Consider the following 14,652-nt stretch of genomic DNA (forward strand, 5'->3'; position numbering starts at 1 on the left):
TATAGCCTTACCATTGTGAAAAAAATACCATGGTGAAAAAATCCATATAAACAAAAAGCCCCAAAATGCCTTAAAATGCAAGATTACATCCTAAAACATACTGCCAAGTGAATATTTTGTGTTTAAAATTGGAAAATATATTTTATATATTTCAAAAAAATCACCTAAAACATGCCTTACTACAGTCTTACCATCGTAGAATTTTTTTTTTTTTTTAACTATTTTATTTCATTTCATTTATTTTAAATTTTATTTATTTTATGGTCAGGAACTCTTTTTTTGAGAAGTTACCTCTACAAAGTGCTACTCAATTATCAACCGCGGCGGTTTTATTCTGATCATCCACATGAATGCAACACACCGACAGAAATAAAAACTCTAATCAAAATATACTTTATTCTGGGCTGTTTTTGTTTTTGTGTTTGTTTTGTTTGTCAGTTTGTTTGATTGTGTTTTACTGATCTGGAGTAAACCGTTACAGATCGCCGTCATGTAAGTGCACAAAAAAAACAAAACAACAACAACAACACGATAGAGATGCTATTAAGGAGGAATGAAACTGAGTCAACTGAGCAGGTGTGTGCTGAAACCATTATTGGGACATGAGGCCCAAGGGCAAACAGCACCAGAAAAGAAGAAGTTTCACCAAAAGATTCAAGCAAAACAAAAAGTAAGACTCTTCTTTTATTAAAACATAGACACATTTTTAGTGGTGATTTGCACCTGAGAAACTCTGCCCAGGCCAAAGGTGCCTTCAGAATGACAGTCGCGCTCAGTGAGCCTTTACATTACAGGGTCAACCTTTTCTTTACCATTTTCCATAGCATCAAAGTAACAAAACAACTGGTCAACATGTAAATTAACACTGCCAATAAATCAGTTCACATTTGTTTTTGTTTTTTTACATCTACAAAGAAATTACAAAAAACTTTCTTTTTAAATTTGCCTTTTTTAAAAAAGTATAAAATGTCGCGCCAGCGGTGAGACTCGGCCAGATGTGTAGTGAAGAAGGTCGGATGAAGGTAATAGAGAGCGTATGGACACGTATGTGACTCATTTCTATCAGGACAAAAAAATAAAAAATAAAACTTTGAAGGGGACAGAAGTTTAAGAAGTAATTGAAAACATAAAATCTGCTGGGACAGAAGTTTGAGAAGTAATTGAAAACATAAAATCTGCTCTGAAAACAAAAAAACTAGGACAATTTGTAATGTTCCAAACAAATCTTTGGTCAGAATATGTGTCCACATCATACATGGTTAACGATTTTTATTACTAACTCTGAACTTCACCTCTAATTTAGCCAAACGCTTTTGGGTCCAAATTTCATTCTCATTTCCTTTTATGCAAGACCAAAAGTGTGTTGGGTTAAATCAATGCAAAAATGTCAGTCAGGCTCACAATGACTTACGTAGAGTTTTGCCGATTGGAGGATTTACTTTGTGGGAGCCAACAGGGGGCAGCATTATCTGAAGCCTTTGAGGCTCAAGTCAAGACTGTGTTTCTACTTCTGCAAACTTGGTGGTGAAAAGAAAACATGATTCTATGAATCATCCATTTTGCATCACTTTCGCCCGTTACAATATATGGTCAAACAATCAAAGGTACAGAAAACCAACGGGGGTCTGAGGTAAAGATGCAATGCACGGCTTCACAGCCTAAAAACACTGGGTTTTATTCAGGGTTTCGTAAAGTGCGGCTGTAGAAGGTTTTCAGCTGGAGTCGTACTGTAACATACAATACCACGGGCAGCCGAGAGAAGAATTTTTTCCGTCATCCTTACAACTGGACGACGTTCTTGATTGACAACATTAGCCTACCCTGACTAAAAAAATGGAGTTAACAAAACGAGAGAGAAAAACACTCTGCTTCTGTTCTGCTGCTTTATTTGATGTGACTCGGGGTGTACTTAAAAAAAACCCAAGAAAATACAGGAGTAACCAAATATAAGAATATAAGGAGCAGATTAAAAAAAAAAAACGTTACCAAATTTCACCAAAAAAAGACAAAAGAAAAGATTTTATAAAATTGGCCAAAATTTAAGTTTAAATCTCAGAGACCAAACATTTTACCAAAAAAAGACAAAAGAAAACATTTTATAAAATTGGCCAAAACTTAAGTTTAAATCTCAGAGACCAAACATATCTGCTCCAGGCAGGGTTTTGTTTTGCGAAGCCGGTCGTGACCATATAAAGCTCGAACTTCCTCCGAAGATTCAGAAGACTCCAGGGAGAGATTATTACTTTAATGTTTTAACCTAACGACAAACTGCTGTGGTCAAATCCAGTGAAGTGAATTGTGGGTAAAAAAAACCAGACGAAACACAAAACTGAGACATGTTTTAAAGCATTTTTTTTTGTGTGTGTGTGTGTCACTTGTGAGAGCCCAGAGTTTAGACATGAGATACTGCAGTATGACCCTGTTGCAACAGCCAGCAAAGAAAAAAAAAACAACGTAAAGACGCGCTGATTTCTGTTTCTGTGTTTGTTCGCCATAAAACTCCAATCTCTTGACTGCAACAAAAAAAATAACACAAAATAAACATTGCAACACAGAAACATAAGCTCTAAAGTTCAGAAAATAAAAACTAAGTGCCATCCTGTTTCATGTTTGGAGATGTTGATATGTCTGATCAATCAGATCCAAGCTAGTATCAAAGACCAAGAGCGTTTCTCTTTTTCTTTTCCATTTTGATGACGTGATGAAGTGTTTTAGGATCCAAAAAAAAAAGCAACGTAGCTTTCAATTGTTGGTAAGTACACGGATTTTGAATTCCTTTTGTTTTGTTGTTGTCGTTGTTGTTGTTGGTTTCCTTTTCGATGTCTCTTGAAGTCGCCGCGCTGCTGCTCTACAAAGAGTCCAAACAGATGAGAGCGGTTGCATCATTCCTCCTGCTCTCTACGTCCTTCCTTCCGTGGGACCTGCTGCCTCCTGGAGCCGCGCGCTTCCTGTTTCCCTTTTCCTGCTCTCTGTCTGACTCGTCTGTGTGTGTTTGCGCGTGTGTGTTGGGGGAGGAGGGGCCAAAGTTGTAAGTAGTGAGCAGTACGCAGGGGCCGGCAGGGACAGTCGTTTGGCTATGTACACATTCAGGGTCGGTCCATGGCTTCCAAACAAGCAGCGGCGCTATTTCCGCAGGTCTAGTACACACACCTGAGGAGAAACAACGGCACGAAGACGGAGTGAACACGAGGAAAAACCCACGGATGTTTTCTCGCGTGCGCTGCTTTATTCCCGCATCCAAGTATTGATCTTTACAACGCAAAGCACAGTAGCGACGAGCGCAGTCCTGACAAACTCTACGAGTGTGCTTTTCGCCCCCCTCTTGGGTCTTTCTCAGATATAATGAAATATGTCCAGACCGAAGACATAAGTTTTAACATTTTAACGCAACGCCGGATATGCATTACAGATATCTCTAACTCCGTTTTTGCCTAGTGAAAACGAACATTTCGGATATCCGACGAGACTTCCTGTTTCGGCCGTACGCATACATATACAAAGATTGTGTAGTGAGACTTACAGATCCATCTGACGCGCTGGCTCCAACTTTGTCTCCCGCTGCGTTCCAGCAAACCTCGAAGATTCCCCCTGTCCCTCTGTAGCTGTGGACTAACGCACCTGTCTGCAAAGGTGAACAACACGTGGTTATTTGAGAATCTACCGGAAACAATCCCAGAAAAGCAAGGGTTGAGTGTGCGTTGAGTGTTCCGTAAATACCTGCGTGTTCCAAATGTGCACACATTTGTCGAACGAGCCACTGGCCAGATGCCGACCGTCGGGGCTGAAGGCCACGCTGTAGACAGGCTCCTGGTGTTTAGTCAGCGTGTGAATACAGATGCCCCGCTCTACGTCCCAGAGGCGGACTGTGGAGTCAAACGAAGCACTGTGGAAGTTCAAGATGAAACGTGACTTTACTGCTCAACGTGGTTTGTGGGGTGTGTTTTTTTTTTTTTTTTTGGTTTGGTTCAGGCCTGGATGTATCAGTGGTCTGGTGTCGGACGAGCAGCACAATTGTCAAGAATGACAAAAAAAAAAAAAAAAGCCAATTCTCGCAAGTCTCTTTTGTCACTTGTCATCAATTGCAGTAGTGAGAGTGTGTTACACCGCACGTTCGGTGTTGCCAGATACCAAATAGTGACATTTCATACCAAAAAATTCACATGCTCGTGACATACCGTAGCTAGGGCCAAACTGCATCACTAATACAATATCAAAGACACTAAAGCAAAACTCTAAATCTGAGGTTTCCAAAACTTTGATCCGGATGTTTTCTCGCGTGCGCTGCTTTATTCCCGCATCCAAGTATTGATCTTTACAACGCAAAGCACAGTAGCGACGAGCGCAGTCCTGACAAACTCTACGAGTGTGCTTTTCGCCCCCCTCTTGGGTCTTTCTCAGATATAATGAAATATGTCCAGACCGAAGACATAAGTTTTAACATTTTAACGCAACGCCGGATATGCATTACAGATATCTCTAACTCCGTTTTTGCCTAGTGAAAACGAACATTTCGGATATCCGACGAGACTTCCTGTTTCGGCCGTACGCATACATATACAAAGATTGTGTAGTGAGACTTACAGATCCATCTGACGCGCTGGCTCCAACTTTGTCTCCCGCTGCGTTCCAGCAAACCTCGAAGATTCCCCCTGTCCCTCTGTAGCTGTGGACTAACGCACCTGTCTGCAAAGGTGAACAACACGTGGTTATTTGAGAATCTACCGGAAACAATCCCAGAAAAGCAAGGGTTGAGTGTGCGTTGAGTGTTCCGTAAATACCTGCGTGTTCCAAATGTGCACACATTTGTCGAACGAGCCACTGGCCAGATGCCGACCGTCGGGGCTGAAGGCCACGCTGTAGACAGGCTCCTGGTGTTTAGTCAGCGTGTGAATACAGATGCCCCGCTCTACGTCCCAGAGGCGGACTGTGGAGTCAAACGAAGCACTGTGGAAGTTCAAGATGAAACGTGACTTTACTGCTCAACGTGGTTTGTGGGGTGTGTTTTTTTTTTTTTTTTCTGGTTTGGTTCAAGCCTGGATGTATCAGTGGTCTGGTGTCGGACGAGCAGCACAATTGTCAAGAATGCCAAAAAAAAAAAAAAAAAGCCAATTCTCGCAAGTCTCTTTTGTCACTTGTCATCAATTGCAGTAGTGAGAGTGTGTTACACCGCACGTTCGGTGTTGCCAGATACCAAATAGTGACATTTCATACCAAAAAATTCACATGCTCGTGACATACCGTAGCTAGGGCCAAACTGCATCACTAATACAATATCAAAGACACTAAAGCAAAACTCTAAATCTGAGGTTTCCAAAACTTTGATCAATGAGGGCCTGACCTTCTTTGAAATGCTAACATTATTACAAATTAAACTTATTACTACTAAACTATTTTATGGAAATTAAATTGCAAACTGCACATTTTTTTTGTATTTCATCAACTTGGTTTTAAACATTAAAATACATTAAAATATTATTGGTACACAACTGCTACTGTCTCTTGACACTGATTTTTTTTTTTTTTATAAACAGCCTCTTGGTCAATCCAGTGAACACAGCTGTTCCACATTTCAGAGACAAAATACATACAGTTGCTGATACAGTTGTCATTTCAAAAACTGACCAGAAGGGGTCAGGGTTACACAGTGAACGCAAAGGGAGGCTACTCATCTTTTAGTGAAACATAAATGCTTTTTTTTTTTTTACAAGATCAATTTTATGACTGTGGGCCATATAAAATTTGCCTGTGAGCTACATTTGGCCCTCATGTCTTACTTTTGGACTAAATACATTTTAAGACTGTGGGCCATATAAAATTTGCCTATGAGCCACATTTGGCCCTCATGTCTTACTTTTGGACACGCCTGCTTAAATAGTCCTTTCCGGAAAAATTCACTCAGCGTGATTTAAACTGTGCGTGACGATCTGCTACATGGAGTGTCGATTGGATTTAAAGAGGCATATGAGACCACCAGTGTAACAATATGCTGCTATGGTAAATAATACGCTTCCCCAAGCAATTGATTGATAATATTATACATTATTATTGTTATTTTTAAGAATTCAGTCACTGAAACAGTTCTGTTTCTCATTAAAATCTGCATTTCTATAAAAAAAAAGAAATCTGTGTGATTTGGAATATATATAGCTTCTATGGTTCATACATATATTTCTGTAAGATATGGATTATTAGACTGATAAATACACTGTTGATGAATAGTAAGTAAGTAGTAAAGTAGTTAACTGGAGCCGTTACTCCCTTAGCATTTCATTGTTTATGTTGTAAAGCAGGGATCACCAACGATATTTGAGGGCCAGAATTTTTTTTGGCATAGAAAATGAAATACAAATGACATGGCCTGATTGGTCGGTTCTTGAGGCCGAATCTGGTTTGGGGGCTGCCAGTTTATAATCCAATATTGTAAAATGAATTACCAGTATAGACACAAACCTGGCTAGCATGAGGTTAGCACTGGGGTTGTTGGTTCCTGGCCCTGTAGGACTCCATTTAATGGTGTAGATTTCTTTACTGTGGGCCTGAAGATCGTGGACACAGGAGTCCTGCTTCATACTCCAGATCTAAAGAAAAGACAAACATAGAAAAGCCTTAATGTCTTCATCAAGTTTCAGTATCAGATGGATGGATGGATGGATGGATGGATGGATGGATGAATGGCCTCACGTATCTACTTTAAACATCCTGATGACTTTTTTTTAAAAGTCCAGGATATGACCACACAACTAGTATTTAAACACACAGTAATAAAAGCAAGAAATACTGTCACCCTCGTTTCCTTCTCACCTTTAACGTCATGTCGTCCGAGCAGGAGGCTAGCAGGTTCCCTGTGGGATCCCACTTGATTGCATTTACTTCGTTCTGCAGAGGGAAAACGCGGTGAGAAAAGGTCGGGGCGTGTCAGACTTGTCATTCAGCTAGTTTGAAATTTTCATCCAGCAAACATTGTAAAAGGTATTTCATTTGAACAACTTATTGGCACGTACCGTGTGTCCCTGGAATGTCTTAATGGGTCTATCTTGACCAAGCTTACAAACGTGGATACACATGTCTGTACTGCAGGAAGCAAAGGTGTTGTTGCTTTGCCAATCCACATCTAGAGCCGGAGCTGTGAAGCAGAGAAAAAGATGGAACAAACGAAATGAGATCTAATTAAAAAAAAAGTCCCTTGAATTGAATGTAGTTATTGTGGTACCTGAATGGAAGGGGAACTGTTGTTTGGCTTCCCCCGTGTGGGCGTCCCAAATGATTGTTGTCTGTGGGAGGACGCAGAAATGCAAACATGCAGCATGCCATATTACAAAGGAACAGAACCACGAGACTAATGTGTTCGTACGAATCACAGCTTTACCTTATCTACTCCTGCACTGAGAATGAAGTTGCCCTTTTTATTCCACTTCAGGGCAAAGATGGGACCTTTATGTTGGCCTAGTGTACTGGCCAGGTTTCCTACATTAAAGAGCCGCCGACAGAACAACTGGTCATATATAAATATATAGACACACCTATCTATAAATCTATAAATAAAATCAAACTTTCAAATCAAATCAAAACATTTTTATGTCATATTACATATGTATACATTTATACAAATACAACATATATATAGTATATGTATACATTTACATATATATGTATATACATATATATGTAAATGTATACATATACTATATATATGTTGTATTTGTATAAATGTATACATATGTAATATGACATAAAAATGTTTTGATTTGATTTGAAAGTTTGATTTTATTTATAGATTTATAGATAGGTGTGTCTATATATTTATATATGACCAGTTGTTCTGTCGGCGGCTCTTTAATGTAGGAAACCTGGCCAGTACACTAGGCCAACTGAAAAAAGGACAGAAAATTGCAGAAACGGGATCTAAGGTAAATCTAATCCATTTCTTGTATGCCAACATGCAACCAGGTGGCATATATACATGTATATACATATATATGTATATATATATACATATATGCATACGTCCGTACATATATGCATATATATGTATATGCATATATACATATATATGCATATATATGTGTGTGTGTGTAAATGTTTACATATATATTCCAATATATATACAATGGCATGAAAAAAGGACAGAAAATTGCAAAAACGGGATCTAAGGTAAATCTAATCCATTTCTTGTATGCCAACATGCAACCAGGTGGCATATATATATGTATATACATATATATGTATATATATATACATATATGCATACGTCCGTACATATATGCATATATATGTATATGCATATATACATATATATGCATGTATATATATATGTGTGTGTGTGTAAATGTTTACATATATATTCCAATATATATACAATGGCATGAAAAAAGGACAGAAAATTGCAGAAACGGGATCTAACCTAAATCTAATCCATTTCTTGTATGCCAACATGCAACCAGGTGGCAGCATTGTCACATATACTGTATGTTCAAAGGAACCACACAATCCTCAAAACACTGGGCATATCGAAAACAATAAAAAAAATTTTTTAGAAAACATATCTACAATATGTGTTATATATGCTACTTCTTTACTATTAACATTACAAGTTTCTTTCTCACCATCTTTTGTCCATATTCTGGCAAATCCATCATAGGAGCCTGTTGCCAGCAATGTGCCTTCACTCTGTCAAAGGTAGAAAAATGTGAGTATGACACAAAAGACACAGAAACAGGTTGGCCACAAATTTTACAAAATAGCAGAAAAACATATTAAACAACTACCTAAAAACAACATATTGAAATATTTCTAATTCCTCACCTGCTGATATATTTACCTCTACTACAGAGGTTGAACTCTTGTTTAAATTGTTCGTGACACTTAATCTGACTTGTACATTTGGGTCGACTGAGCTAAAAACGTTTTGGGTTATAAATGACTTGTTATGTCACTGTGGAGGGATCAATTCCTGGTTGTTTCTTTAAATATTCAATCACGACGCGCTGTACGTGCACGTCCTTACATTCCAGTCGAGCGAGGTGACATCTTTGTTACTGGGGACATCCTGTCCTCCCTCTCGTATGCAATGCCTCAGAACAAGCTGCGTGGAGCTGCTTGTGCTGTTTTCACTCAGGTTCCATATGCGAGCTGTTGAATCGCCAGATCTGAAACAATTACAGAAACACGGGAAGAGTGAAAATTGTTTTCGCTGAACTCTTCTCTCCGACGCCGTGGTGGTTGCTGACTCACCCTGATGCCAGAAGGTCGCTGACTGGGTTCCAGGCACAGATGAAGACCTCTGACTCATGGCCTCGCAGGACCATGGCCTTGTTCTGGGGGATCTCCACATCTCCGTCCACCTCCATCAGGTCTGCGTGGTTATCTGAACACAGACATGAATGAGCTTGACTGACACAATCCCATGATCTGCCATAGTGTCTGAGCTAATCCCTAAGATTATAAGGGCAGAACAGGTCAGTGATGTAGTGGGGAGCCGCACCTTCAATTGCCTTAAATGTAATTCGTTATAACTGGTCAGTTACATTTGACCTACATCTAGATGCAGCTTTAATTTTACCAGAAAGCGGTTGATTATCTCCCCTTTTGCCACTAGATGGCAGCATTGTAACGTATATTATTGATCTATATTGATAATCAGGGGATTGTATGCAGAATGCTGGTGCCAGCAACTCTTACAGTGGTTTGTACAGATATATAAATACATATTACCAGGCCTTACAATAGTAATTTCATTTTGTCCCCTAGGGGGCAGAAAATATTTAAGAAACACGCTGTTTAACTTCCACCACTGCCCCACTATATCGGTATCGGTTGATATCAAAATCTAAAAAATTATTTTGGACAATATCGGCATATCGGCAAAAAATTAATTTGGACAATATCGGCATATTGGAAAAAAGTTAGTATCGGAAATCCCTAGTTTTTTGTGTTTCTTCTTGCTGCAAATGGAGTGGCGTCAAAAGACCCGTGTCTGTTTGCTACAAATCTCACATCGTTTATGTCAAGCAACACACTATAAAAAGGTACACATGGTCTGATGTTACTCACTTGCTAAGGCATGGGCTCCGTTCTCCTCCCCGTTGGCAGTATTCTCCCCATTCTTAGCATTGCCAGCAATGCAGCCTCCGGTGGCCGAGGCTGGTGCTGAAGCGGCAGCTTGCTGCTGGGCCATTTTATCCCGGTAAGCCTGCTGCCTTGTTTGAACTACATCTGGCATGACCGCATCAATCAAGGACAGGGACTCAATGGGTCGCCCATCGAATAACGTCCCGTCCTGGGTTCACAGGAGAAACAAGTGCTCAGAGGAAAGATGAACGTGAGCAGGACAAAACAAAAAAAAAAAAAAACAGAGAGTTTATTGCTACGAGTAAGTGTATATCTCACCTCATTGATGCTGACTTCTGCCTCAACATACTGCAGTCCCTTCTGGATGATGCTGATCAGGGCAGCAGGGGGAACCAGAGCACCATTAATGTTGGATTGGCTAATGTGACTCTCTATACCAAAAGTGAATGCTGAGTGGGAAAACCCTAGAGAATAGTGAGATCATGAGCAGGGTTGGTTACAACTAATTGTTGATATTGATTCTAATACATCACAATACCACATCAGAAGTATAATATTACCTCTTATTTTAGATTTTTATTAATATTTATTATACAAAAAAAAATACACCAAGAATTTGTTTTGTCTAAAGGTGACTTTTAGCCAGGATTCTGAACTTGGTTTCACAATAAATAAAGCAAAGAATGTTACGTAATAGAGGCAGATAACGTGCTGTGAACAGTCAAAAAGGAATTCAATAAATGAGAGACATCTCTTATATTTTCAGATTCTTTTTTTCTATTAAATGGCATTAAGCACGGTTTTGTCATCAACCCCATAACTTCGTATAAACAAGCATGCTAACAGGAGAAAAAACGATGGTCAAATCATGACACGACAGCAATATAACAGTACATCCATATTACTGATACAAAGTGCATGTGATACCTGACTCTTGTAGGTATCTGTAGACCAGGAAGTTGACCTCATCACTGCTAATGCTCATCTTTAGTCCTGTTACACCATGAGGTCAGCAGACACACACCTAGCCTGCAAAACAGAGGGGAGCAAAAAAAAAAGAGAAAGTACATTAATACAAAGAAAACAAAATAGGAGACTTTTTTTTAAAAAGTGTGTAAATCAAGTAAAGATATGAGTTAGAGAAGGACATAAACAGAAACTCACTGTGAAAGTGTTATAAAATTAAGATTTGATGCAATATCTGGTTTTCTTTTCTCATTGCGCTAATTAGCTACGTAGTCAACTACATGTAGAGAAAAGAAATGCGACATCCTGTTCTGAGCACAAAATGTTTCTTGTTACACAGATATTAAATGTCACCTAAGAAATGCAGTATTGAAACATTTAATTTTATAAAATATTTCTGTTTATTAAGCAACCTTTTATATATTTCAATTCATTTAGGACACCATTAGCCAGCAACATATGAGGTCCCTAAGAATAATCCAAACAAAAAAAACCAAAAAAAAAAAAAAACAATGACAGTGTTATGAGCAATATTAGCATCACAAACATGGCTGCTGTTCAAATACATGCATGTCATAAAAACTACGTTAACTGTTAGCCACCTCCCTCCATCAATCAATATTGCCACTCCGTACTTTTTCCTTTCCTGTACGATGAAAATAAAGTATTCCTGAAATCCATTTTCTGACTTTTCCATGTTCAATATCTGAAAACTGTCTCCTGCCAAATGCCACGTTTCTCTTCTCCCTTTTTATTTTAACTTGTCACTTTGCTTCTTTTGATCGGGTTATTCAGTCCATTCATTCATGGACAGTATGTTATAGTGTTGGTAATTCGTCAGTTTTGTGAAACATTCCTCTTGTAACACCCTGGACAAGTGGTAGAAAACGAAACAATATAGAACAGAAGAACACAAGAAAATGTACTGTAAAACAGTGAACTGAACTTCCACAAAGTGGGGCCTTCAGAAGTGAAAAAAAAATAAAATAAAAAAAAGGACCTCCCCACCAGATCGAACACTTTTTCCTGCAATGCCCGCTGTTTAGTAGGCAGCTGGGTGAGGGCATCTTTGTCCCATCTTTCCACATTGATCATGTTTTCCTCCATCTGTCCCACACATTTCAGTTCTGTCCCTTCATTTTGGCCTGTCATGTCTTGTAATTTTCGGGTTTGCTTCTGTTGCCAATTCTTCCGTTTGTTTTTTTTTTGACGTCCTCCCTGAAGCACGCGCGAGAAATCTTTTTTTTAAATTTAGCCCCGAAGCGCTGCCATCCCCGCACTCATAACTTCTCTCATCACCGTGCATAATGAATCCAGAGTTTCCATCTCTCTGCGGCTTCCATCTTGTCTTGAGGATTCACCAGCTTCAGCTTCCCTCTCGGTTTCTCTTTCAGAGTTACTGCGTAGCCCTTTATCCCCCGTTCATCATCAAAGCGAAGTGTATTTGCTTCTATTTGTGTAGTCACAAAGAGTAAAGACAATTGAATTTAAGGCTGATACCGGAGCTCAGTAACTATGCTGCCATGCCGTGTTGCCCGTCACCCTGAAGCCCATAAAATGTTTTCTTAATTATTTTTATTTTACATTATCGATTTTTTTTATATCTATTTTTGACGGGGGGATTAATAGTAAATTTCTTGGAGCTGGAACAATCTATTTTTGATGTTTAGACGAGGGGGTTAATAGTAAATTTCTTGGAGCTGGAACGAATTAATTGCTTTTTAGTTATTTTTAATGGGTTAGGGTTACGAAGATTCCAGACACGAGTCGCTGTCGTTGAATGGATTAAACTTGTATCTCAGGGGTCCACTGTGTAATAAATATGTTAAAAATTGAAGTAGAAAAAGTGTTCCACAAACTCGCAATTACAGGGAGTGGTTTAAAACATATTCCACGAAAACTGCCTTGATTTCTTACTGATGTCTACCAGGTTGTAAAGATGACTTTACTGTAATTTTACTGGTTGGAGCTGAAGCTAAACATGAACATAAAAGCCTATTTGCTCTTACAAAAGTTAGCTCCAAGCTTACTGTGTCTGCAGTCATCATTCCCAACCATTCTCAATTAATGACCAACTGTTTATTTTTTGTGTTTTTCTGGGATACCTTATACCAGTTGTTGAAGAAAAAAAATTCTTTTTTTTTTACAACAGTTTGATTGTCTCAACCCTTTTGTTATTGTTGTTTTTGACTCTACAAGTCTACAGGACAGTGGTGGCTCATGCTGATCCAGGGGCCTGATTCTATTTTCGCTCCAAATTGCTTAGAGGCGATCAGTCGGTGTGTGTTTTTCCCTCATTCGTGTCTAATTACCTGTATGGGTAGTTTACTGAAGTAAGTCAACAATGTCAGCAGTTTGCCAGTATTACAACAATCGAGGGCACATACAGAAGGCGAGGCAAGTTTGACTTGCTCATTTAACGTACAAGCGATTTAATAAAAGACTAAAAGACAAGACGTAACTCTAAATGAGCTAATGTCTTTTCTCAGCAAAGCAGCACTGAGGACGGAGGAAGTGTCCATACCTCATCGAGTCAGTGTGTTAATTTGTTCCACTGTAATATGAAAAATAGTGCTATAGTTTAAATGACACAATGCTTATTGGAGAGAACAGAATAATTTGTATTTTTTGTGTGTGAAGATTGTGCCACTATTTACGTAATAAGTCTGGATTTTGTCAATTCAAAACCAACTTTACTCTCTAAATCAGGGGTCGGGAACCTTTTAAACAGAGAGAGCCAGAAACATCACATATTTTAAAAATGTATTATCGTGAGAGCCAACTAAATGGGTGAAATATGAAAAATTACCAATAACGTTTAGAGTATAATTAGTCTCTGTTTTTGTTTTTTTATAACGTTATATTGAAGCTAGACAATACATATATTAATACATACATACATACTTCTACCATTAACGCGACTTCTCCTGCTGCATGGATTTGATGCGATTGGCTCCAGCGCAAAAAAAAAAAAATAATGTATGGATTAAAATGTGTAACCAAGTAATAAATATATTGCCGTACAAAACAGTTTATTACACACCACGAAAGAAAAATCCTAATATATCATACAGTCTTTAATACATCGTCCGTGCAGATTAGTCGTGAATCCTGTGGAGCAGCAGTCATCATTAATTTATTTTATTTTTATCCTTAACTGTACTTTTATTTATTTTATATTTTCAGCCTGAGGTTGCTACAAAATGGACTGACTTTGGTTTTACTATTAATGCCAGAAATAAAAGATTTTTTTTAGCACTATTATTTCTGTAACGTTTAACGTTGAATACCAGCAGAATTATTTATCACTTATTGTGTTAAGGAATTCATGCTTTTCCCCAGGAGTCCCAGATCGCCTAAGCAAGTCCAGCACTTCCTCAAATAGTCTTTTTGAGTTCCGCACTTTAAAGTGTATATTGTGATAGATGATAGCATTTTGGCCTTTCCAGCTCGACCTCACTCCTACTTGAGAGTGAAATCTGCTATAGGCGACTTGCACCTTTCAGCCAGGCAGAGGGTTGAGTAGCACTACTGAATCAGATGAGGTGACAGATGGGGTGCTAGTACATTGCAAACAAACTGTCATAACACATTGGTAAACCAGGAACTCTTTGTGAG

The 14,652-nt window shown here is 38.7% G+C and overlaps 1 protein-coding gene and 1 long non-coding RNA gene across 2 annotated transcripts; both read right to left on the reverse strand.

Moving 5' to 3' along the window:
* Positions 1-2,170: 2,170 nt before the first annotated feature.
* LOC112486459 (uncharacterized) lies at positions 2,171-3,967 on the reverse strand. Its single transcript, XR_003048890.1, has 3 exons — positions 3,718-3,967; positions 3,521-3,622; positions 2,171-3,150 (listed from the first exon to the last, which is right to left on the reverse strand). It is a non-coding gene; the product is annotated as an uncharacterized LOC112486459 (long non-coding RNA).
* Positions 3,968-4,275: 308 nt separating this feature from the next.
* On the reverse strand, positions 4,276-11,125 carry tbl1xr1a (TBL1X/Y related 1a). Its single transcript, XM_025053095.1, has 13 exons — positions 10,996-11,125; positions 10,387-10,532; positions 10,051-10,276; positions 9,232-9,364; positions 9,005-9,146; positions 8,604-8,667; positions 7,367-7,464; positions 7,211-7,271; positions 7,002-7,123; positions 6,802-6,876; positions 6,451-6,578; positions 4,779-4,944; positions 4,276-4,683 (listed from the first exon to the last, which is right to left on the reverse strand). Exons 1-13 carry the CDS (start codon positions 11,051-11,053, stop codon positions 4,477-4,479), a joined length of 1,626 nt encoding a protein of 541 aa, XP_024908863.1. The 5' UTR covers positions 11,054-11,125; the 3' UTR covers positions 4,276-4,476.
* Between the last annotated feature and the right edge of the window lie 3,527 nt (positions 11,126-14,652).

The sequence above is a fragment of the Cynoglossus semilaevis genome, chromosome 2 (genome assembly GCF_000523025.1).
Source record: "Cynoglossus semilaevis isolate Cse_v1.0 chromosome 2, Cse_v1.0, whole genome shotgun sequence".
Classification (NCBI taxonomy): domain Eukaryota; kingdom Metazoa; phylum Chordata; class Actinopteri; order Pleuronectiformes; family Cynoglossidae; genus Cynoglossus; species Cynoglossus semilaevis.

Coding starts and splice junctions, on each gene's coding strand:
- tbl1xr1a (XM_025053095.1), bottom strand. CDS start 11,053: ATGAGCATTAGCAGTGATGAGGTCAACTTCCTGGTCTACAGATACCTA. Junction 9,365..10,050: donor CGGAGCCCATGCCTTAGCAA/GTGAGTAACATC, acceptor GTCTGTGTTCAG/ATAACCACGCAGACCTGATG. Junction 7,124..7,210: donor ACAGTTCCCCTTCCATTCAG/GTACCACAATAA, acceptor TCTGCTTCACAG/CTCCGGCTCTAGATGTGGAT.